The sequence below is a fragment of the Rhincodon typus genome, chromosome 31 (genome assembly GCF_021869965.1).
Source record: "Rhincodon typus isolate 14 chromosome 31, sRhiTyp1.1, whole genome shotgun sequence".
NCBI classification, from domain to species: Eukaryota; Metazoa; Chordata; class Chondrichthyes; order Orectolobiformes; family Rhincodontidae; genus Rhincodon; species Rhincodon typus.
The window spans coordinates 10,812,284-10,837,477 of record NC_063362.1 but is presented as its reverse complement, the minus strand read 5'-3'; the positions used below and the strand labels follow the sequence as shown (position 1 = coordinate 10,837,477).

At 40.6% G+C, this 25,194-nt stretch overlaps 2 protein-coding genes across 5 annotated transcripts in view; one reads left to right on the top strand and one right to left on the bottom strand.

Annotated features, from left to right (window-relative positions):
- Window positions 1–5,039, top strand: part of mmel1 (membrane metallo-endopeptidase-like 1) — a 64,929-nt gene extending 59,890 nt beyond the window's left edge. For all 4 annotated transcript variants that reach the window (XM_048615116.1, XM_048615114.1, XM_048615115.1 and 1 more), the window contains 3 exons: window positions 592–687; window positions 1,400–1,476; window positions 4,137–5,039. In XM_048615116.1, the coding sequence (XP_048471073.1) occupies window positions 592–687; window positions 1,400–1,476; window positions 4,137–4,236 (273 nt within the window). In that variant the 3' untranslated portion in view covers window positions 4,237–5,039. The remainder of the gene's footprint in view (window positions 1–591; window positions 688–1,399; window positions 1,477–4,136) is intronic.
- A 6,796-nt stretch (window positions 5,040–11,835) lies between these two features.
- On the bottom strand, window positions 11,836–25,141 carry prxl2b (peroxiredoxin like 2B). The gene is given in 6 exon segments (XM_020537351.1): window positions 11,836–11,859; window positions 15,947–16,073; window positions 18,006–18,079; window positions 23,809–23,822; window positions 23,825–23,897; window positions 25,118–25,141. Coding segments are annotated over 6 exon segments (336 nt in total).
- Window positions 25,142–25,194: the final 53 nt, after the last annotated feature.

The following is a 25,194-nucleotide window of genomic DNA, read 5'->3' as shown; positions in this document are numbered from 1 at the left end:
CTCATAGCCCCAAAAATATTTCTCCTTCAAGTATTTATCCAGTTTCCTTCTGAAAGTGACTGATGAATTTTCTTTCACTACTCCAGTAACGTACTAATTACAAAGAACACCAGTTCTTTACTGAGCTATTTTACCTCCACCAGGGTAGATGACAACATTCTATACACACAAAGGATAGGGTTTAAAAAAACTTGTCAGAATGTCCTAATGGCATCAATTTGTAAACAATGAATAGGAACAGAATAGTAGTTGATTGTGATGCTAACCCCAGCCCATTCTCTCTGAGGTAGCCTTCCACAATTCACTACCCACACACATTTTAGACATTGTACCTCATGGACACCAGCACTATGCAACTACATGGCAGGACAGCTTCAGAAGAGAAGCGACAGGGAAAACACAGAAAAATTACAAAAGAAATTTCAAAACACTTCAACTGTTTGCTGTAACAACCATGTGTTTACAGAGTAGCATCACTGCTACTGAGGACAGTTTGACAGAACGCAGTATGCAGAAGAATTTAGTTTCTTTCCATTTCCCATTTACCTTTTGAATCAGTTTGGTTTATTGCCTTCACCATATATTTTTCAGGCTTATTTAAAATGGGTGAAGAATGAAGGTGAAGAAGTGAAACTGCCTGGCTTGGATCTGACACACAAACAACTTTTCTTCCTTAACTTTGCACAGGTAAAATGGGCACAGTGTTTTAGTGCAGTGTCCAGAATGAGGCAGGAGGGTAAAGGGAGGGGAGATCCACTTTCACTATCATATGTAACATAACAAAATGAGGGGACTTTAAGAAAGGGCTTTTACCTTGGCCATTACTGCATTTCGAATATTGTAGAATGGGGAATAATGAGCTGATATTTCAATTTCTTGTGAAGTGCAATAATATGAATCTTATTAAGTAGGGCTCCAAGCATCTCAGCTAGATATGGGTTTCTCTTACCCAATCTGATTGACCCTAGAAACACAAAGGAAGGCCTGTACCAAATCCATTTCTAAGTCACTGATAATTTTGAGGGCAAAACAATCTGCTGTTGTGGCAACTTCACCAGTTGATAGTGAGGTGGGAGTTATACACCCATGATGTTGATTTTGTGCAGCCAGAGGTTCAGGCTCTGGACTCACTGTCAGTGAGCAACGTTCTCCACTTCCTCAATATCAGCACCAACTTGGAACATTATTCTTAATCCAGATAATATCTTATTGCCGTCCAATACTCAGATGTTCCACGTGCAATAACTTGTTAGTATAGCACATTGACCTCAATCCCTGCTTGACATAAAGCTATAATGAGGGTTGCAAGATATTTATTAATATAGTCAATTATATATCTCTGTGTACAAACTGCTACTTCATTTTCAGTCCCTGCTTAACAATTATTTACATCCTTCAGGTGTGGTGTGGGTCATACAGGCCTGAGTATGCCAGTCAATCAATTAAAACTGATGTTCACAGCCCACTGAAGTTCAGGTATGTAACTTCTATCCTTACAGAGCAATCGTGAGATTAATGCTAGGTATTGAAAATGAGACATAGAATTTAACCAATTTCTTTTCTTGACTATCTTTTACTTAGTTTATGCACATCACCTTATGGTGGAACTGAACATGTTTAATAGAATCATTGTCTGACTGAAAGAAGAATAGTATCTGTTTTCTTTCTTCCACCTTTCAAATGTAATCTCTGATCTCATACCTTTGTCTTTTTGTCGTCTTAATCCTGGGCCTGATTGAACTCACCTTAATAAATACCACAGGGCCACTCCCTCATTTAAAAGTGATGACTGCTAATGGTTTAACATAAGGGTCACCACACTTATTCATTTTTGAAGGATGTAGGTGTTGCTGGCTGGTCAGCATTTATTGCCCATTCCTAGTTGCCCTTGAGAAGGTGGTGGTGAGCTGCCTTCTTGAATAGCTGCAGTCCACCTGCTGTGGGTTGACCCCACAATGTCATTAGGGAGGGAATTCCAGGATATTTATCAAGCGACTGTGAGGGGAAGATGATATATTACCAAGTCAGGGTGGTGAGTACCTTGGAAGGGAACTTGCAGGTGGTGGTATTCCCATGTATCTGCTGCCCTCATTCTTCTAGATGGAAGTGGTCATGGGTTTGGAAGGTGCTGTCTGAGGATCTTTGGTGAATTTCTGCAGTGCATCTTATAGATAATACACACTGTTGCTACTGAGCTTCGGTGGTAGATGGAGTGGATGCTTGTGGATGTAGTATCAATCAAGTGGGCTGCGTTGTCCTGGATGGTGTCAAGCTTCTTGAATGTTGTTGGAGTATTCCGTCACACTCCTGACTCGTGCCTTGTCGATGATGGACAGGCTTTGGGGAGTCAGGAGGTGAGTTATTCACTGCAGTATTCCTAGCCTCTGACCTGCTGTGGTAGCCATGTGTTTACATGGCAAGTCGAGTTGAGTTTCTGTCCAATCCCAGGATGTTGATAGTGGGGGATTCAGTGATGGTAACACCATTGAATGTCAAGGGGCAGTGATTAGATTGTCACCTATTGGTGATGGTCATAGCCTGGCATTTGTGTGGCACGAATGTCACTTGCCACTTGTGAGCCCAAGACTGGATATTGTCCAGATCTTGTTGCATGTGAACATGGACTGCTTCAGTATCCGACGAGTCGCGATTGGTGTTGAACATGGTGCAATCATCGGTGAACATCCCCACTTCTGACCTTATGATGGAGGGAAGGTCATTGATGAAGCAGCTGAAGATGTTTGGGCCTAGGGCACTACCCTGAGGAACTCCTGCAGAGATGTCCTGGAGCTGAGATGACTGACCTCCAACAACCATGACCATCTTCCTATTTGCTAGATATGACTTCAACCAGCAGAGCGTTTGTCTCCTGATAGCCATTGATTCCAATTTTTCTAGGACTGCGTAGCCAGTGACACCCTCATCTCGTGATTGAATAAAGAAAAAAACAAGCAGGACAGATCACCGACACTTCACCGGAGGCGCACTGACAATGTTTCCTAGCAGGGTGACGAAACATTTACAACCAACCCATTGGCTCGGCAAGCATGTCTACAACCTCACTGGGCAGCTTTACTGAATGGGCAGTAATTGACCAAGATACAAATAGAGACTGGATACAGACTGCCTTGAGGTTAATCAGACCTTATGTTCACTAGGAATTCAACAGGAATATGAACTCTGTCCACTAGGAATTGTTTCCCTGTTCTGAAATATTTCACTTTAGGTTAAAGGGCAGGTTGCCTCTAAGAAGAGGGGTAACCTAACTAAGCAAAAACCAAAAGAACTGCAAATGCTGTAAATCAGAAACAAAAACTGAAATTGCTGGAAAAGCTGAGCAGATCTGGCAGCATCTGTGGAGAGTAATCAGATTTAATGTTTCGGGTCCAGTGATCCTTCCTCAGAACTAAAGGATTCTAGGTGCAAAATGTTAACTCTGATTTCTCTCCACAGATGCTGCCAGACCTTCCGAGCTTTTCCAGCAATTTCTGTTTTTATAACCTAACTAAGCACTTTCAAGTGATGAAGGGAGTTGATGAAGAATTTGATAGGACAGGCATAGTGTGGATATTTACACTTACGATTAGAATGTTAGCATTACATCAATACCTATTCATCTCTATTTATGGAAGTGTTAATAGACCTCCCTCACATGGCTGTTACAGCTGTGGTTCATTGCAGCAGTGTTCTTAGTCAGAAGGCTGTGGTTTCAAGTTCCATTTGAGACTGGAACACACATCTAGACTGATCTAGACACACATCTACTGTAGTGCTGAGAGAGTGTGATTGCTGAGAGATTGTTGGATGTGCCACCTTTCAGAAAGAGGTGAATAAACTCTGCGCACCCGGGTGGATGTAAAAAAGAATCTAGTACCCCTATTTCTAAGAGGAGCAGGAGAATTCTCCCAGTGCCCTAGCCAATATATATCCCTCAACAAGTATCAGTAAACCAGGTCAACTGGTCAATGATGTCGTTACTGTTTTTGGGAACTTGTTGTGCACAACTGCTTTATATATGTTACAAATAAGATGCAACACTTAAAAAGCACTTAATTGGCTGCAAAGTAATTTGAAACCTAAGACCATGTAAGATGCCAATAAATGCAAGCTCCGTCCTTTTCTTTCCCCCTTTGCAGAGTCATTGGTTCCCTCCAGAACTTTGAAGCTTTTGCTGAGGCCTTCCAGTGCAAAACAGGGAACGCGATGCACCCAGCCAAGAAATGCCGAGTATGGTAACCAAAGACGAACGGCACTGTTTGTTCAACCATCAAAACCTTCATTGACTTACCTGAACGCTGACAGAAGCCAATATACGTGCCTAATCCACTCTCTCCAATCAATCACAACCAAGGACATCGCTCTTGTTTTCTGCTGCTCCATGTGTGTACAAACAAAAAGGATAATTAGTGGGGAATTGGTTGTTAGACTGGTTAAGCAAGTCCTTTGAACACTGACTGTTATACCTAAATATGACTGTTAATGAATACTTGCATTCAGTAATAACATAAGGGTGCTTCAGCCTGCTAAGAATTGCTTGTACAAGAAGATACAGCAATGTGTTAGCGAGTTTGAATAGATTGCAAACTTTTATAATTTGGTTTAAAAATAGGGCAGAAGATACAGTGAGATTAACTGGGGCTATTGTTGCACACTGGCTCAGGTTTGTCCCAAGAGCAAGACTGAATGAATGTTCACTTTCTTCATGCCAAGGCTACAACTTGTTACAATGGTGTGTCCCAGTTGCTTATAACTGTTTCAAGTACTTTATTTCCCAAAGTACTCATAGCTCAAGGCGTATTGTGTGTTATTTCAATGTTAATATTTCGTAAGAGGAAACTTTCTCCAGTGCTGCTGTGCAATATAAATTTCAATAAGCGGTATTTGAAAATCTTTTATAATAGCATTCTGTTCAATGTGCTTTAGTTTAAGTATGAAGTCTTTTACCGGCTGCACCTTATTTGTAACATATTTAAATATATATAATCTATGATTTATACTGTATTGTTTATATTCAGAAAAAAAATCTGGCAAAATGTCTTTTATCACTCTATTTAATCTTGGTGCATTGTGTCAATTTTAATATATTCCTGTTCTGTCAGTATTTTCAAATAAATACCTTCTGGTTATGCTGTGTTGCTCTTTTTAGGAAAGAAGTTGAGCCAGATTAAAATGGGTTCCTGATGTCCTTAACTCTGTGCAAACAGGGAAAGTCTGTGAGTCAGGATTCTCCTCAGCGATGGTTTCAGTTTAACACAGTACGTGGACAGGGAGGAGTGAAGCATGTGCCAGCAAATCCACATCATCATCTCTTTCAATCCTAATCCATAAGTGGTTGACCATTAACTGCGATCACATTGTCTGAAAAGCTACTCAACTGTAACATGGGATGGTCTGTACATGTCAGCTTTACCAGCAATTCCCACATCCTGAGAATGAATTTTATAAATGTGGTGCCAGATTTCAGAAATACTCACCCAACTATGATCAGCCTTGTTTAAATGAGGCAATAATGAAAGGCCTGCAGTCTTTGGCATCTTTTCATTTTTATCACTTAGATGACACTGGATGCTGCAGTTGCCGGACTAGAAACAGTATCTAGTCCTATTAAGAGACCAACTAACAGATTAAACTAGTATTGGTAATCAGCATGCCTACAACAATTCAATAGCCTCCTACAACACATTGTCTGAGCTCCAATTGTGGTTAACATGCAAGGAGGGGAGGGCTTTTGTGGCGCAGTTATCTCTGAGCCAGGAGGCCTGGGTTCAAGTCCCACCTGCTCCAGAGGTGTGTAATGACATTTCTGAGCAGGCTGATTAGAAACTATCCACCATCAAAGAGAGGAGACCCATTCTATTGACTTACACATTTTCTGCAATCGCCATCTGTGTGAGCAATTTATCTTGTCTTTATTATAAATCCCTTCATTTTAGATTTTCTTTTCAAAAGTACAAATTGACATCTTTCTCAATTTGACTTTATATAACTATACTATTTCTGGCTGAGATCAACTATCTTGGTAAACCAGGATTTGACCTTCTAGGCCTTACAGACATTAATTGCACCAATCTGGACAGGGCAGTTAACACTTGAGATTTGTCAAAAAAAATCAGTGAGAATGATAGCCAATACTTACAGTGAACGTATCAGTAAGTTCATTGAAACAAAATCACTGTGGGCCACAAAGAAATTGCAACATTTCTCTTTCAGGGATGATGATAGATTTATGCACACATTTAAATTTTTAGAACATTGTATCCATTTTTTTGCATCTGTGGGAAAGGCATTTGTTTATTATCTTTTCCAACTGACACAACATTTCAAGAATTCTAGGGTTAGAATTGTTTCTCTCCGTGAGTGAGGGAGTTTGGTATTTTACACATACTTGACATTTTCTTTAAATCCTGCCTCTCCACCCACATAAAAAATGAGTACTTGAAATAAAATCCTTTTTGGTTACTTTTCTGTCCGTATGTGGTTTGAAAACATTCTGTTTTAAGTGGGGTAATTTAAAGATTGATTGATCCTGGGCAGGAGTATGAAATGTATGATAACAAATCAAATGTTGAAGAGAATGGAATCAGGGCAGGTAGATAAAGGTAAGGTCCAAATCATCCATAATCTTACTGAAAGATGAGATACTCCTGTTACAATGGAAAAAGAAAATTGGGTAGTGTGTAAAACAGCAATAATATACAGAGATTAAAAAAAACAAGAACCAAGGGTGCTGAAAATCAAAAGCAGAAACAGGAGAAAATCAGATCTGGCAGCAGCTATAGCGAGAAAAGCAGAGATAATGTTTGGAGTCCTGTGACCCTTCCTCAGAACACAGAACAGGTGTCTGTTTCAGGTTACACTTCAGTTGAATTATACCTCACTTCTTTCTTCACTGTTCACCAAATTTGACTTGAAGAAAATATTAATTAGATCATTTCTTATGCTCAGAATATTGATTAACACAGTAATGGCAAACGGACAACCAAGGATAAATAGTTAGGTCAAGTGATCCATCGTACACTTTTGTCTACAATTCCTAAATATTGCCAAGGATTAGTAAATGAGGGGTACACTTCGTATAGACTGCATCAAACGTGCCCTACTCAACCCATTATGCATAACTTCATTTAATGCATGATTCTATTCCAACAAATACAAATTACATGAGATAAAGGATTAAAGTCTGTCTCACTCACTTTTTAACCATCTTAGCAGTCACATGACACAATGGCAATAGAAATAGGGCTCCTGTGATGCAATGGTAGTGTCCCTACTTCTGAGCCAGGAGATTTGGCTTCAAGTCCCACCTGCTTCAGAGGTGTGTCATAGCATCTCTGAACAGGTTGATATGAAAAATATATATTGAAAAATCTACAATGGCAGTAGAGTTGTTGACCAATCACATTAATTAATCTCAATCAATCATTTTACAACCAATTCAGGCATGAGATTAGGCAACCCTCAGTGATGGAAAGTTTTGGAATCTGTAGTCCAAAGTCATCCGTTCTTACCAGTCCTACGTGACTGCTATTCAAGAACCCAGTCGCCAACCAAAATGAGTATGCCACTACCATCACATACTTCATCAGTTAATGTGTACAGGACTGCGTGCAAGGACATTAATCCGAGTGCTCTCCAACTGGAAATCATGAATGAACCAGGAGATCCATTCTCTACTGAATCCAGGTCTGAGGCATTCAAGTTGGGTGACCATGGCCTATACAGGAAATCTAGGCATGATCTTTGCAAAGCCATTTGGAATGCCAAGAAACGATACCAGATTAAACTAGGATGCCAGGCTAACCACATAAACACAGTTGATTTTGGCAAGCATACACAATAGAACAGGCTACATAGCGAAGTTGAGTAGAATCGCTGACAACAATGCATCCCTCCCTGAGGAGCCAATACATTCTACTCTTGTTTTGAACAGAAGGTCAGTGAAATGATGTCACCTGCCCTGACAGCTTCAGGAGCGCCTTTACCCACAGTCACTGGTGCAGACATCAGGTCGGTCTTCTTGAAAGTGAACCCATGGAAAGCATCTGGCCCAGATGGATTCCCTGGCTGTGGCCTCAGATTCTGTGCGGACCAGCTGGCTGGAGTATTCGCAGACATCTTTAATCTCTCCTTACTCCAATCTGAGGTTCCCACCTGCTTCAAGAAGACTACAATCATCCTGGTGCCAAAGAAAAATCAGGCAGTGTGCCTTAATGACTACGCCCAGTGGCTCTGACATCCATCATTATGAAGTGCTTTGAGAGGTTAGTAATGGCACACATCAATTCCGGCCTCCCAGATTGTCTTGATCCACTACAATTCACCGACTGTCACCATGGGTCCACAGAAGACACCATTTTCTTGGCCCTTCACTCATCCCTGGAACATCTGGATAACAAAGACACCTATGTCAGACTCCTATTTATTGACTTTAGCCCTGCCTTCAACACCATAATTCCATCCAAACTCATCTCCAAACTCTGAGACCTAGGACTTTGCTCCCCACCTCTGCAACTGGATCCTGAATTTCCTTACCCACAGACCGCAATCAGTAAGGAGAGGTGACAACACCTCCTCCACGATAATCCTCAACACCAATACCCTGCAAGGCTGTGTACTCATCCCCTTACTAAACTCCTTATACACTCACATGGCTGTGTGGCCAAATTCTGATCTAACTCCATTTACAAGTTTGCTGAATTCTCCACTGTGGTGGGTCAGATCTTAAATAACAATTAGTCAGAATGCAGGAGAGATAGACAGCTTAGTGGCATGGTGTAAAGACAACAATCTCTCCCTCAATGTCATTAAAATGGAGGGGCTGGTCATTGACTTCAGGAAGCTGAGTGGGAGACATGCCCCTGTCCAGTGCTGTGTTGGAGATGGCCAAGAGCTTCAAGTTTCTCGGAGTAAATATCACTAACAATCTGTCCTGGTCCAACCACATAGAAAGCACACCAATGCCTATACTTTCTCAGAAGACTAAAGAAATTTGGCATGTTCCACAATGATTCTTACCAACTTTTTTGATGCACTATTGAAAGCATCCTAATAGTTACATTACAGCTTGATTTGGCAACTGCTCTGCCTAAGACTGCGAGAAATTATAGAGTTGTGAACACAGCCCAGTCAGAGTTATAGAGTCATACAGCACGGAAACAGAACCTTTGGTCAATGCCAACCCTAATCCCAAACTAAACTAGTCCCACCTGCCAGTGCTTGGCCCATATCCCGACAAACCTTTCTTATTCGTGTATTTATCCAAATGTCTTTTAAACATTGTAACTGTACCTGCATCCAGTACTTCCTCTGGAAATTCATTAGGTTTCAGGTACATAATTCTTTGAAGTTTGTGACAGAGTAGTTCAGAAGGCATTTAGCACATTTACCTTTATTGCTCAGACCTTTGAGTATAGGAGTCGGGAAGTCATGTTGAGGTTGTACAGGACGTTGGTGAGGCCTCTTCTGGAGTATTGTATGCAGTTCTGGTCTCCCTGTTATAGGAAAGATATTATTAAACTGGACAGGGTTCAGAAAAGATTTATCAGGATGTTGCCAGGAATGGAAGGTTTGAGTTGTAGGGAGAGGCTGGATAGAATGAGAATGTTTTCACTGGAATGTAGGAGGTTGAGGGGTGAGCTTATAGAGGTTCTTAAAATTTTGAGGGGCATAGATAAGGTGAATAGCAGGCATCTTTTCCCTATGGTGGGAGATTTCGTGACTGGGGGCATATTGTTAAGTGGGAGGAAAAAGATTAAAATGGACATTAGGGGCAGCTCTTTACAAATGCAGTGATTCATCCATCACCCAAACGAGCCTTCCATTCAATGACTCCGTCAACACTTCCCGCTGTCTCGGGAAAGCAGCCAACATAATGATAGACCCCTCCCACCCTCTTCCATCGGGCAGAAGATACAAAAAAAAACACATACAAACAGATTCAAGAACAGATTCCCTGCTGTTATGAGACTTTTGAACAGACTTCTCATTTATCAGAGTTGATCTTTCTCTGCACCCTTTTCTGTAGCTGTAACACTATATTCTGCACTCTGTCTATCACCCTTTTGTTCTTATGTAAGGTTTGATTTGCCTGGTTAGCACGCAAAACAATACTTTTCACTGTATCTCAGTTCATGATCATAATAAACCAAATCAAAATAGGCTACACTCAGTAATGTCATATCTCAAACAGTCCACCCCAGTCCAACACCAGCACCTCCATATCATGTCTCAAACTACTCACAGACTGTATCCCAAAATGTTTCACTGACCCTAAGCTTGAGCATTCCTTCCACAAATCTTTCTGTCTCCATACCTCTCTTCCTTAAAACCTTAGCTTGTCGATCAAGACTTGGGGTGTTTGACGACTTTAAGGGCAGCATAAAATTGCTAGTTGTTGGTGGCTGTTGAAGTCATGGAGATGGTGAAACGTGTTTGATTTCTGAATCACTTGCCTGAAATGGAATCTATAGAAAGCTTGGAGCCCTGAGCAGAAACAGTCATTAGACTCCAGATTAAAATGGGCAGTAATTAGCAATAACCGTCTAGAGTTTCAGTACAGTGCAGGAAGTAGTCACACTGAGATTGCCTTTCACTGATATGTTTGAATTTTGTCTCAGAGGCTACAAAAGGTTTCTAAAGCAAGCGAGATAAACACATGGGATGTCTGAAGTGATCAGGTGCACAATCAGATTGCAGACATCTAATTAGCAGCACTTGGTGCTGGGCGAAAGCACAGCAAAACTTCTGACCCACTGCAGTCATCAAGCTGACAGCACTAATTGTGCATCTGTGTATTAGATAAGTGGGACAGCCAAAGATCAGTGGAGAAGCAGCAACAAATGGGGAAAACAATGCAGCCTATCTTCGCCTCGTCTTGCTTCAGCTCAGCCAAGAAAACCCAATGCACCATCCAATTGCAGCCTCCCTCTGGCCCATTTCTAACCTGCTGAAACACATCATTTGTGCAGATAATTTGTTAATCAACCATGAGGAAACTGGGATGAGGGTGGGGGAAATCATGCAAAGTGTTGGTTTCACATCTGTCTATTTCACTCCTCGCTGAAGTTGGAGGAGAGCAAAGGCAGGATCATAGAATCATAGAATCGCTACAGTGTGGAAGCAGGCCATTTGGTCTGTTGATTTCACACTGACCCTCTGAATGCCATTCTTCCCAGTCCCACCCGCCTACCCCACCCCTGTAATCCTGCATTGCCCATGGCTAACCCACCAAGCCTGCACACCCCTGGACGCTATGGGCAATTTAGTATGGCTAATGTAAAAATGCCTGATCCCATGGGTTCATTGCTGGATGAGGAAGGTCAAACTAAACCATCGATCCAGAGAGGTCCTAATGTCTGCTCAGTGCAGCACCCACTTTAAAAATAAACTTTCAGGAAATCCACCTGATAATTCAGCTGCCTGCCTCTGTGCAGTATTTGCATTCTTCTCATTTTCCTGGGCACAATATTCAAGGAGCAGTCAGACCAGAACACGTTTTTTAACGTAATGCTTTTCTCATTCCCATTTAGTTGTTTCAGCCTTAGTGTTCAAAGGAAGCACAAGGACCTTTGACAGCCCAAGGCAGTTTACAACCACCAAATTATTTCAAATACAGTAAATGCTGTTATCTAGCAGATCAACTCAATCACCATAGCTTAGAACACAAGGGATGCAATGATGGATTATAATTTAGAGGTCATGCATTTCCAAAAAAATGATGAAGGGGGATCCTTTAAATCCATGTTGATCATGAGGAGCTCCAAAGATTGGCAGTTCTCTCACAACATGGAGGTTGCTAGTCGTGTTGGGTCCCACAACCTCTTGCAGCTCATCTGTTTAACTGGTGCAAGCATCAGCACGCTAAAAGCAGCAAACAGAAAAAAAAAACCTACTCAGTGCCAATGCACACGGGGCTGGATTACAAATGAACAGAAAAATTATCAAAGGTGAAGGTCAAAGTATGAAATGGACAAAATTATGCTTGTGCTTTTTTCAAATCCCATGTTGTTATTACCCTTGCAGTCACAAACTAAACCTTAGCTGCATTGGTCACATTGGAAGCTCAGGTCAGACTATAACCCTGGCCTGTTTTTATTCATTTCGGTATATGGGCTTCACTGGCTGTACAAGCACTTATTGGCCATCCCCAATTGTCCTTGAGAAAGGGGCATTGAGCTGCTTTTTTGAACTACCATAGCCTGTTTGGCATAGGTACACTCAAAATGCTGCAAGTGGGGGTGTCCCAGGATTTTGACTCAGCAACAGTGAATCTACAACACCATGTTTCCAACTCAGGATGTGAGCGATTTGGAGAAGTTTCAGAGTCAGAGTCATACAGAACGGAAACAGACCCATCGGTCCAACCAGTCCATGCTGACCTTAATCCCAAACTAAACTATTGCCACCTGCCTGCTCTTGGCCCATATCCCTCCAAACCTTACCAATTCATGTGCTTATTCAAATGTCTTTTAAGCGTTGTAATTGTACCCACATCCGCCACTTTTCCTCAGGAAGTTCATTCCACATGTGAACCACTGCGTAAAAAATTGCCCCCATGTCTTTTTTAAATCTGTCTTCTCTCACCTTAAAAATGTACCCACTAGTCTTGAAATCCCCCATCCTAGGGATAAGATAACTGCCATTAACCCTATCTATACCAAGGTCTATAAGGTCGCCTCCCAACCTTCTTTGCTCAGTGGAAAATAAGGCCCAGCCTGTCTCTATAACTCAAATCTTTCATACTCGACAACATTCTGGTAAATCTCTTCCGAACCCGCTCCAGCTTAATAATATTCATCCTGTAACTGGGCGACCAGAACTGGACATAGTATTCCAGAACAGGGCTCATCAATGTCCTGTACAACCTCAACTTGACTTCCCAACTCCTGTACTCAAAGTTTTAAATTTGTAGGCTTGGGCCTGTAGGCGGCATTCTTAGCAAGTTTGAAGCAATAATGAGATCACTTGTTATTTTATTTTGTTCTGTTTTGGATAAAGAAAATAACAAAATCAACTGGCATCTGAACAAAGGTAAAGCCTTTTTGATATAGAAAACATTTTTGTGTTTTTTATGTCTGCATTTTATTCTAAATGTGTTTTCTTGGGTTGGAACTGTTCTTTCAGCGTCTTTCTCTGAAAGCTGGCCCTCTTGTAAACTTTTTTTTTCAAAGAGAGAATGGAATACCTGCTTCAGTATGGGTTTGTAACCTCTACTTTGATTGTAGCACTTTAATCTTGGCAACTTCAGCTCTGGATTCTGACAGAATGATGGATGACGACACTCAGGAAAAAGACTTTTCATTCCAGATATGCTACTGTCACATTTTCAGCTTTTAGTATCTAATTACTGCCACTAAGTTTTAGTGCCCACATACTGCCAGCATGATGCACTTTGTAATTTTATGTATATGCTAGTCCATATAGCACATAACATCAAGAGTCAGGTGTTTGTTTAGGTAGATACCTTTGGATTTGTTAACACTCTTTACACAGCTGCAATATCTGACTTACAAACAGTTTGGATTTTTGCTTACTGATTTTACTGTAATTACAAACCTATAGCTGACTGACTGAAGACATCACACTGATTCCATTACATAAACAGAGTGAATGAAAATGCAAAGTGGGTACCATTATACCAGAACATCACATACTACTTCAACTCTGTCTGGGCTGGAATCTAAGCTATTGTACAACACTGAATACAGTATGACAGTCTCCCACTTTAAGAAAAAGTTGAACCAGTTGCATTTCCAGCAACAATCCAGCAGCTGACCTAAAGATGACCCGATTAACTGAATTCAGGTTTTCAATTTACCATAGTGATAATTCCTACTCAATTATCACAGCTACTGTACTATATATTCAATAAAAGCTCCATCCTATCTGGATGTATGTATTTCCAGGAGGCTCAGTAATAGCAACCCTTGACAATCTTGCCTCCCTTAAGCCAAGGGCCTGACTGTCACCGCTCCTGTGAATAGTTAACTCGGGATAGATCTGTATGTTCATCTAAACCTTGCAGTGAATTGGCATTTGCTTTTTGATAATGTCTCTACGATGATACTGGACAATGAAGACAAATCATTTTTAGTTGTTTGTCCCACTGCAATGCACGATATCTGCTAAATACTTCATTTCAGATTGAGTGTAGATAATGAAAAAGTAGATCATTGATCCAGGGCTTGCCATAAAGAACACATACTTTTCTCTATACTGCTGTGCACAGTCCACACTGCAGAAATTCGTCCCGTGACTGATGTGCTCAATACTGCCATAGTGTCCACAGTTCTCACAGCAATTGATTCCATCCATGTTGGATGTCTCTTCTGCAATGAGTGAAGTTGCTATCATTGTCACGTTAAATTTCTGCCTGAAGTATTTAAAAGTGATGGTGCACACATGCATCTTGACCTTCTAGATAATGGTGGTGGTGGATTTTAGATACTGCCAAAGGAGTCTCGGTAATTTAATGCAGTGTATCATGTAGATAGTACACACTGCATATCCTGACCATCAGTGGTAAAGGAGCGAATGTTTATGGATGTGGTGCCCATCAAGCAGGTTACTTTGTCCTGGATGGTGTCAAGCTTCTTGAATGTTGTTGAAGCTGCACTCATCCAGGCAAGTGAGGAGTACTCCATCACACTCCTGACTTGTGTCTTGTAGATGGTGGGCAGACTTTGGAGAGTCAGGAGATGAGTTACTCACTGCAAGATTCCTAGCGTCTGACCTGCTCTCATAGCTGCAGTAATTATAAGGCTAGTCCAGTTCTGGTTCATGGTAACCTCTAGATATTGATAGTGGGGATTTCAATGATGGTCATGCTATTGAGTGTTAAGTGGAATGGATATGATGTGCTGAATGACCTCCTCCTTTGTTGTAATTTGTTTTTATGCTTCCAAAATCAATAGATTCAGACTTGATAGAAGAATGCTTTCACACTAATATGGCCGAAAAGGGAACCTTTCTAACTCAATGCTTTCTTCAACAAGAAAATACTATTGCCTCAAAGTCCATACCAAGGTTCTATTTCTCCTTGAATAATGTTGTGCATTTACATATCCTCTTCTATGACCATTGGATATGCCAAAATACGTTAGAGCTGATGAAATACTTTGGAAGTTGAGCCAATGTTGCAATATGGAAAATACGATAACCAATTTACACACAGCAAGCTCCACATATATGACCACATAATCCGTTTTTTTTTAAAGGTGTTGATTAAGGAATAGATCTTGGCAAGAGTATAACTCCACTGTTCTTCTTCAAAATAATGCCAAAGGATGTTTTATGTCCACCGACAAAAAATATGGAGGTGGCCTCACTTTAACATCTAAATCAGAACGATAGCATTTCTGACAAGTCAGCGTTTGCTCAGACTTCTTCTACACTCAATACGAGAATAGGATTTAAACCTAAAACCTTCTGCTTTGGAGGCAAGAGCGTGGCCACCCCGACACTCTGAAGCAAATCCAAGTTGATCTATGCCTCATTCTCCCAAATGTCAAGTGGCAAAGTTGGTAGACAGTCTGGCAGCAAGGACAGCCTGGGAGCAAATGCCTTATCCATGTTTCCTGAGCATAGTCTGTGTCTGTCACAGAAACAAAAATGTTCCTCAATACTGCTCTATGAAGTCAAAATGTTGTAGACATTAATTACCAACACAATAAAACCAACTGGCATCAACAGCCTTGCCCATTAACACCTAAAAAATAGTGGGTCAAATACAGTCACCAAGGAACAAGTCTGTGCATGTGGTGTACAAACATATGCACACATGAGTGTTTGCATTCATTCTTTTGTGCGTGGATTCATTTAATTAAAGCAGGAGGCCAAGGATTCACAAGCTGTACTCTACACATATCATTCAATTGAAAAATGATGCTATTTGCTGACAACATTAGATGAGTTAGTTCCTTCTTCAAGAGGGAAGTTAGTTTCTCACCTGTAGAACTTTCACCTCTTCAACCTCAACCTTGATTGAAATGTCCAAAATCAGGACTATGGTATTTAATGGAATACAGTCACCCAGAGAAACCTGGAGAAAATGAAGCAGGACCTTCTCCCCACCTGGCTCAGTTAGTAGTACTCAATTGCTATGCAACCCAGAATTTGAGCACATACCAGGCTGATATCCCCTCAGTACATTTACCAGAATGCGTGTTATATTGTCACAGATGCCATTTTACAATGCGAAATGTTTCTTAAGGAGAGAAAAGGGATATATATTCATACTTCACATGACAGCATCCAAAATGATTTCCAACCCAAATAAAGTATTTTTGAATTGTAGCTTAATTTCTGCATAGCAAGATTCCACAAACGACAAATCAGATATAAACTTAAAGAACTGTGGATGCTGGAAATCAGAAACAAAAACAGGAATTGCTGGAAAAGCAGGAAGGGCAACTGGACCCAAAACATTAACTCTGACTTCTCTCCACAGATGCCGCCAACCCTACTGAGCTCTTCCGGCAATTTCTGTTTCCGTAATAAATTAAATATTTTTAGTTCACTATTGTTTGAGCGTGGAATGTGAGTTAGCACAGTGGGAGATTGGCATAGTGCACCTCAAATGGTGTTTTTCCATTGATCTGAATAGGTACGTGACATATTATTTTAATATCTGATTCAATAAAAGCATCTCCAATGATTCAAGGAAGAAAGCTACATTTAACCCCGAGTCTGGATGGTATACTTCAGTTCTGAGATAGAGCCTGATCCTAGAATCTTCCAACCGAAACAAGTGTTATGACTGAGCTACAATGACAGTAGCTAAATTTCACTGCTGAATACCGAAACTAGCCCCAACTCAATATCACTGGCTGCTGTACTTACTCAGTCCCCTGTAGCAATTGATAGTTAGGTCCTGTGTTCTCTGATCAATCCCACAGCAGGAGTTGGCTAACAACACCACCTTGTGGCCAGAGACTTTCATTAATTTCACATAACTACCAATCGGATCAGATTGTCATATTTCACTATTTACTGGGAAGGTTTCAAACCCTATTTAAGACACTTGCTGATGAAGATCCTCTGTGAAACAATCTATAGCTCCTTCATAAAAATGTGATTAAATGTACATTTTTAAACATTGAAACATAGAAAATAGGAGCAGGAGTAGGCCATTCAGCCCTTGATCCTCCTCTGCCATTCAATGTGATCAGGGCAGATCATCCCCGGTGCTGGCTTTCTTCCCATACCCTTTGATTCCTTTCAAACTTTTAAAAAAGGTAACTAGGGATGGGTTTGGAGAAATGCTTTGTCATCAAAAAATGTTTAACACACATTTATACACCATTTCTGTACTCAACATACCCAAAGTGCATCACAGCCAATTAGTACTTGTGAAGTGAAGACCCTGTTGCAATGTATAGACTTGGGACAAACAATTTACTCACAGCAAGTTTAGCCAAATAGTAATCACCAGATCATCTACTTTAAAGATGTTGGCTTAGGGATAAATATTGGTTAGATCACCAGGGAGAACTTCCCCACTCTCATAGAATTCTGAAAGTGCAGAAAGAGGGCATTTGGTCCATCAAGTCTGCACTAATCCTCCAAACAACCTCTCCGTTCACCCACCCTACCCTACACCTGCATTTAACATGGCCAATCCACCTAATCTGCACATCTTTCAACTGTGGGAGGAAACCAGAGCAGAAACGGTGAGAATGTGCAAATTCCACACCAACAGGCACTGAAGGATTGGAATTGAACCCATGTCCCTGGTGCTGTGAGGCAGCAGTGCTAACCACTGAGCCACCATGCCACCCTCCTTCAAAATATTACTACAATATCTTAAATACACAGCTAGAAAGTAGCCAGGACGTTTGTCTACTGCCTCACCTGAAAAATGGCTAGAATGGGGTTTGAATCCACTTGGAATATTAAGTCACCTCTAATTAAAGCGGTTACTTCACTCAGTACACAGATAGCACGTAATGTTTTCCTTTACACTATTACTGAACCTTGCAGAAAGATTCTGAGGTGTGCATATATTTTTGCTGACAATAAGCATGCCTCCACTCCGCATCACATCGCCGGGGAAATTTCCTGAGATCACACCTTTATTTGCCTGAGGGTGAAAAAGGAACAGGCTTTTATTGTTTCTGAGGCAAGAACCTCCACTGCATTGTCTCAAGTCAGGGAGTGTGTCAGCATCACTGATAACCTTATCAAAAAGAAAGAAAAATTCCACTCCATTTAACTGACATTTCAGTCAGAAATCATGGAGAAGATGTGATTGTGATGTTTAAATTGGTAAAGGGATTTCATGAGATAAATACAAAAAAAAACTTCTATACTCCAATAGCAGAAATCAAAACCAAAGGGATGATACCTTAGAATAACAGTTATAACAAAATGAAAAGCATTTCTATTCACGTTAACTTCAGGGTAATCTGAAACTCTCTTCCTAAAAACACATGGATATTTGGAGTAATCAATTGACATTTTTTAAAAGATTTGTTTTATAGGGTGAAGGTATTTTGGGCATAGAGTCATACACACCCTTCGGTCCAACTCGGCCATGCCAACCAGATATCTTAAATTAATCTAATTCCATTTTTCAACATTTGGCCCATATCCCTCTAAACCCTTCCTATTCTAATCCGGATACCCTTTAAATGCTGCAATTGTACCCGCCTCACAACTTCATCTGGCAACTCATTCCATACACGCACCACCTTCTGCATGAAAAAGTGAACCCTCAGGTCCTTTTCAAATCTTTCTCCTCTCACCGTAAACCTATGCCCTCTAGTTTTGGACTCCCTTACCCTGGGTAAAAGGATTAAAGGCTAAGAAAGGGTGTTGAGCTACAGATCAATCATCATTTGATTGAATGTCAGAACAAGCTTGAAGGGCTGAATGATCTCCATGTGTTCTTACATTTCCATGAAGAAAGAGGTCAGAAGTATTTCAGAACTAGTCATTAAACACAGCACAGAGCTATAAGGACAATTTGTTGGTACTCGTTATAGTGGCTCTGTCTGCAGGCTGCCTGGTTGAGTGCCTCTTTATACTTTTGCAATGGCTTTCTGTATTCAGTGGGCCAAGCTGCAAATGTAACCAAATCAATGATCCCATTCTATCCTATGCTATTCTATCCTATCCTAAATTGTGCTGTCATTGAGAAAATATGGTGAAGATAGATTTTGACTCTAGGCCTGGAATCTGCCAGTGGGAAACCCAGTTCTTTAAGGGTTAAATCCCATTTCCTTACACAGCTCACCAGCTGTGGGATCCTAATGGATGGCACCAGGAGGCAGATGGCCCAGTTTTAGTAGGGGTGGATAGTGGAGGAATGGGTAACCCAGGATGCCAGTTGCACACTTTAGAGCCTGAGGAAGTCCCATTCTTTTTGCCATCCCAAGAATAGTTACTCACTAAGATATTAGCTGACTCTTCCTCTTTACCAGCCAGTTCAAATGGACAGAGTCTGCTGTCATGACTCATGTAAGAGGACTGCAACCATAATCAAATTCACTATTCTGCAACCAGCCACAAATGTGTAACTACCCACTTAACTCATTGAGATGATCAAGTTTCCTGATGGAGTGCCTCAGGGCAACAGTAATTCATATCAGGTACATCATGAACAGAAAAATAACCATTTATTATAAACAAACATTCTTTAACAAATGGCAAACAAAAATTGATTTCTCATGATTATGATGCAACTTCAGCAATACCCTGTTAAAAACTCCAAACTCACACATTCATTCATTCACAAATCAGATAAACAAAAAATTGATGGTTTAACAAGTATTGTGAGGAAAAGTACAGACAAGGAAAAACAAATTCTGCAGTTCCAAAGACCACAAGGGTGCAAGGAGTTGTTTCTCACAGTTCTTTTGATTACTTTTTTTAAGTGATGGCAGCACAATGTTTTCTGTGGAGCGTTGATTTATCTTTGATTCAATTACTGTCTTTTCTTGTCGTAGAAAGCTTTCTTTCAGTGTCTCTGCATTTTTGTCTCTTTCATGCACAGATAGATTATGAGACTTGCTATTTGTTTGCAAGTTTCTAGATGTCTGAGTGCACTCTATAACAAACTACAACTGGACCAATCCAGCAGCTACCACTAGGCAGCTTTCATTAACTCAAAGACTCCTGGTGCTACTCCATCTCAACGTGTCCACCTCACTGCTCTAAATAGTTTCAACCCAGTGCAGCTCAAGTATACACCATTCTTCAAGTTGCAAAAACTCTCCTGGTACTTTTCACTATATAGCAGTCTGACTTGCGTTTTCCATGTTATTGTCCAAAAGGAAACAAAATGTGGTCCTTTACATTATACTGTGCATGTTCAGCGACCTTAACCTTCAACAATTCATCAGTGATCCATGTTTGACATGAGATTCTCATTTGCACATAGTAGTACGAGTCCCATCTGATTTAGAACAGCATTTGGGTCACACAGTGGATAGAGAGGCAGAAAGGGGCAAAAGGCAAGAAGAGGTACAAAGTAATTTTAAGTCAATCTGCCCCATTTCAACCCTGAGAGGGCAAGTTAAATCTGTGCCTACTTTGCCAATGTGTCGACAAGTACTGAACTCTGGTATGAAAAGCAATGGTCTCCAAATTGCCTGTTTGGAAAGCTGTGTATTCTAGTGTTACTGTAATGTAGTGGCTACGTCTTGGACTTCTAATCTAGATAATGCAAGTTCAAAACCCACTACAATGGATCGAGAACTGGCCAAAGAATCAAAGAATTCTGGATTTGAAAATGATCGACATGCTTCTAGACTATAATAAGAATCCAATTAACTAAAATCCTTGAAGGAAGGAAGTCTGTTGTTCTTATACTGTCTGGTCTATACACAACTCCAGTTCCACTATTATGGGCAATTCTTAGCTGACCTTTGAAGTAGCATAGCAAATCATTACAAACTATGGTAGTTGAAGAAGTTCTCTTAGCACCTTCTTAGGGAAACTAAGGACAGGAAATAAATGTTGCCCTTGCTTGCAATGCCAACATTCAAGGAGTTAATTAAAAAGACATAACCAAACTGTGCATATACAATTTAATACAATATGTTCATACAGGGAGTTGTTGTCCATATTGATATTTGATTTGTTACTTTGGGTTCTCAGCATTAAAAATGTAAAACCCACTTAGTTCAGATCATACATCATGTTGAAGTTGTACAGGACATTTGTGAGGCCTCTTGTGGAGTCCAGTTTCCAGTTCCTGTTATAGGAAGGATATCATTAAACTGGAGGGGGTTCAGAAAAGATTTACCAGAATGTTGCCAGGAATAGAGGGTTTGGGATATAAAATTAGGCTGGAAAGACTGGGACTTTTTTTACTGAAGCGTTGAGAGATGGCCTTATTGAGGTTTATAAAATCATGAGGGGCATAGATAAGTTGAATGACAAGGGTCTTTTCCCTAGGGTGAGGAGTTCAAAACTGGGGGACATATTTTTAAGGTGAGAGGAGAAAGAAGGTGGTTCATGTGTGGAATGAACTGCCAGAGAAAGTGGTGGATGCAGGTATATTTACAACATTTAAAAGACATTCAGATAAGTTCATGAGTAGGGAAGGTTGGGATCGATAAGGGCCAAATGCAAGCAGCGGGGACTAGTTTAGTGTTGGAACATGGTTGGCATGGACTGGTTAGACCAAAGAGTCTGTTTCTATGCTGTATGACTCCATGACTCTATTAGTCTATTTGGCATCCATTTGAAGAAATGCTTTTTTTATGAGTTGTTTGGATTCAAAGTTCTGTGCAACAGAATCTTTAAATAGAAAGCAAAGACCCAGACAGAGTGAATGATCTCCTTAACTTTAGCCCAGAACAGAAAATGACTTTCTTTTCAGGATGAAAATGCACGTGCAATGTTAAAGTAGATGGCTTAGCCAGGCTGGGTGGAGGAAAAGAAAAATTAATCTGGTTGGTTATAACGTTGTGAGAATTAATGCGTTATTTTTTACAGTCAATTGCCAAAACCTCTTTTAGACCTTGCAAAACCAATCAGTACAAGTACTAAGACTGACTGTGGAGGGCAGTAATTAAGGAGTGAGAAGAAAAAGTGTCCATCCCGATCAGCGTAAGACAATAAGAAGCTAAGTGAAGGACTAACAAACATTTCCTCAAACATTCCAATTCAAAATCACTGAGTATTAATCATGATTGGATGACACACACAAACTTCAGTGTGTCAGGACTAAATAACACAACTAAGTTCGGTATGTGTAATAGGTCAAAGCGGCAACTCCACCAAAGCTACCATTGAATCATTTTGACATCTTCTGGTGAACTCACATCAGCACTGAAAATTGGCTGCTGGAATGGACAGCTCCACTGGCCCCATCCATCTCCACATTGCTGAAATAATCAATCAATGTTCAGTTGATGCATTGGCTGATTATTTGGATAGAAGTAATGTACAAAGGTATGGGGGTAAAGCAGGAGCTTGGCTCCAGACAATGATGCTCATTTGAACCTTGATAGAACAAATGGACTGTCTGTACCATAACAATTCTGTGAACAGATCTCTCTCTCTCTCACACTCACACACACACGCTCACACACACACAAACGCTCACACACATGCACACTCACACACACATGTTCACTCATACACACCACACACACACACACACACACGCACACATGTGCGCATGCGTGCACGTGTGCGCATACACACAAAGACATATGCATACACATTCCTTTCTCAACAAAAGAACAACTCATTCTCTCCTCCAAAGATGAACCGAGCCATTAACCTTTAACCCAGAGAGGAGTATTTCATTCCTCAATCAATGAGGAGGAAAGATACCCTTGACACCATGCTGAGAAATAGTTCTTGCCTCTTCCATTCCTTAACCACAGACACCTCAGGACCATCCTCAATCTGAATGGAAATTACCTCTCAGTAATAACACCTTCACAAGAAGAAAAATTTTGTTGCCCAATCTCTTCCCCATGGAGATGGTGTTAGGCGCTGGAATTCTCTACTGCAATAAAGCTGTAGCAATGTTCTGGCATGTCAGTGTGTAGGAGCCACCGATCACTACCTCCAGCTGTTGTCTATTGCACTGTTTCTTTGCACAGAATGTGCAGGACAGGTATTTTCTCTCGAGGTCAGTGATTGGCAGTACCCTCTTTCTCTATAAGGGTTCAATGGGAAGCACTGGAGTGCCAACATCTGACCACAACCCAATCATCAACATTTCACTCATAAATCCATTGCATAATCGTATTTGATTGGTGACTTCAGATCCCTCACCTCTTCAGAGATTTGATCTCCTGCTTATCTTTTAAAACTCAGGCCTTTGTAATGTTGCTTCTTCTTATTAATATACAGATCTATAGAAAGGTAGAACTAAAGATGTTCAGACACAATAATTCGGACTGACATTTGATTACCAAACAGCAATGTCTATTTTGACCCACATTACACAGGATATAGAAAATGAGAAAATCAAGAAAATATGGAAAAAGAGAGCTTTGATTTGAGACTACTAATTATTTGGCCAAGAATTTTCAGGTGAATTTAATTTTGTTGTGTTGAGATGAAACTCTGAGAAGCATATATGTTATTCCAGATATTTATTCAAATCTTTAACTGGGATCTATTGGGTACCTGACTGGCCTACAATATAATCAGTTTCTTCTCGTTTATTTGATCAAAATCTTTCCTAATTCAGGACAACTGATAAGTCTGGTTTTATAATCTACAACGTCCATATTTTCTTTGGAACTTATCGCCTTTGAGATATTGTCCCTTGGTGAAGTAATTCATTCCCAGTTCCGCTGGTCCGACACAAGTCAAGAGAATATAATTTTGCACTAAGACCTCCTGCAGTTTGTTATCTCCATTGTAGTCCAGCGATGCACTTAGCATCCAAATCTCCTCAGGAAAAGGATCACCAAGGTATCCTCCTGCTACAGGGACCTCAGTTCCACATCTACTCAAAGGTACAAAGTGCAAACATATCTCACAAGATTCATCCTTTTCTTATGGGTAGGGAAGTTTAAGGGGAGGGGATATTGAATACAGATGTTGTACAATGTGCAGAGTTCAAGAGGACATCGTTACACCTTCTTATAATAGCTGGGAATAGGCTACAATTGCTGGTCTTGCCAATGGCACCACATCTAGCAAGCCTATAAGACTAGTCCATTAAACAACTAGATTAGAGTTAGTCATTAAGAAGAGTAGTTTTCACCTATTAACATGAAGCTGCTTTTCTTTTTGCCTGCTATATTAAAGACTCCATGTCATAGTGTGGGTCAGCAGTTTCAGCAGATCAAGTGGCCACTCTTTTCATTGCTACTGAAGAGAGCAGTGATTTTTTTTTGGGTAAAGCCAGTGAGAAACAGCATAACCAAAACTATCAGGACTTTGGTTTTCCTCAATCCACACGAAATGTCCAGTTTTAATTTCAGCCACTTATTTTTGGCCCCTGTCTGTGAACAACAAGGCAGAGCTGACCTAGAAGCATCTGATTTGCCTACATGAAAGAAAAGTGAGGATGAGAAGTGAAATAGTTCCTTTAAAGTTTTCAAGAAAATTTGTAGTTCGGGTTGTGGATGAGGTTATAGACATGCTCGCCGAGCCAGTGGGTTTGATTGTAACTGTTTCATTAAGTTGCTAGGTAACATCATCAGTGTGCCCCCGGTGAAGCGTCCGTGTTCTGTCCCACTTGTTATTTATATGCCTCGGTTTGCTGGGGTGGTTGTTATTGCTTCCGGTTCTATTTCTCAGTGGTTTTATACACAGGGTTTAATTCAATGTGTTTGTTAATGGAGTTCCAGTTGGAATGCCAGGCCTCCAGGAATTCCCTGGGATGTCTCTGTCTGGCTTGTGCTATTATGGATGTGTTGTCCCAGTCGAATTTGTGTCCCTTTTTGCCGTGTTTTCACATGATGCAATAGTTCCTGTTTAAAAACATGAACATATGGTGTGATGATAGTATCCCTACCTCTGAGCCTGGTGACCAGGGTTCCTGTCCCAACTGCTCCAGACGTGGGTAATAATATCTCCAAATGGGTTGATTAAAATTATCTATAACTCTTCATTCATCCAGTGGACTAACAAGACCAATCCTTCCATTTCTAAACTAATTGATCTGTTCGTTTGGCTTTCAGAATTATTGTTTTACCTTCAGTCTTGTTAAAGAATCCATATGTGTAAAAGCAAGCCATTCAGCCCATACTGACCCTCTGAAGAGCATCCAAC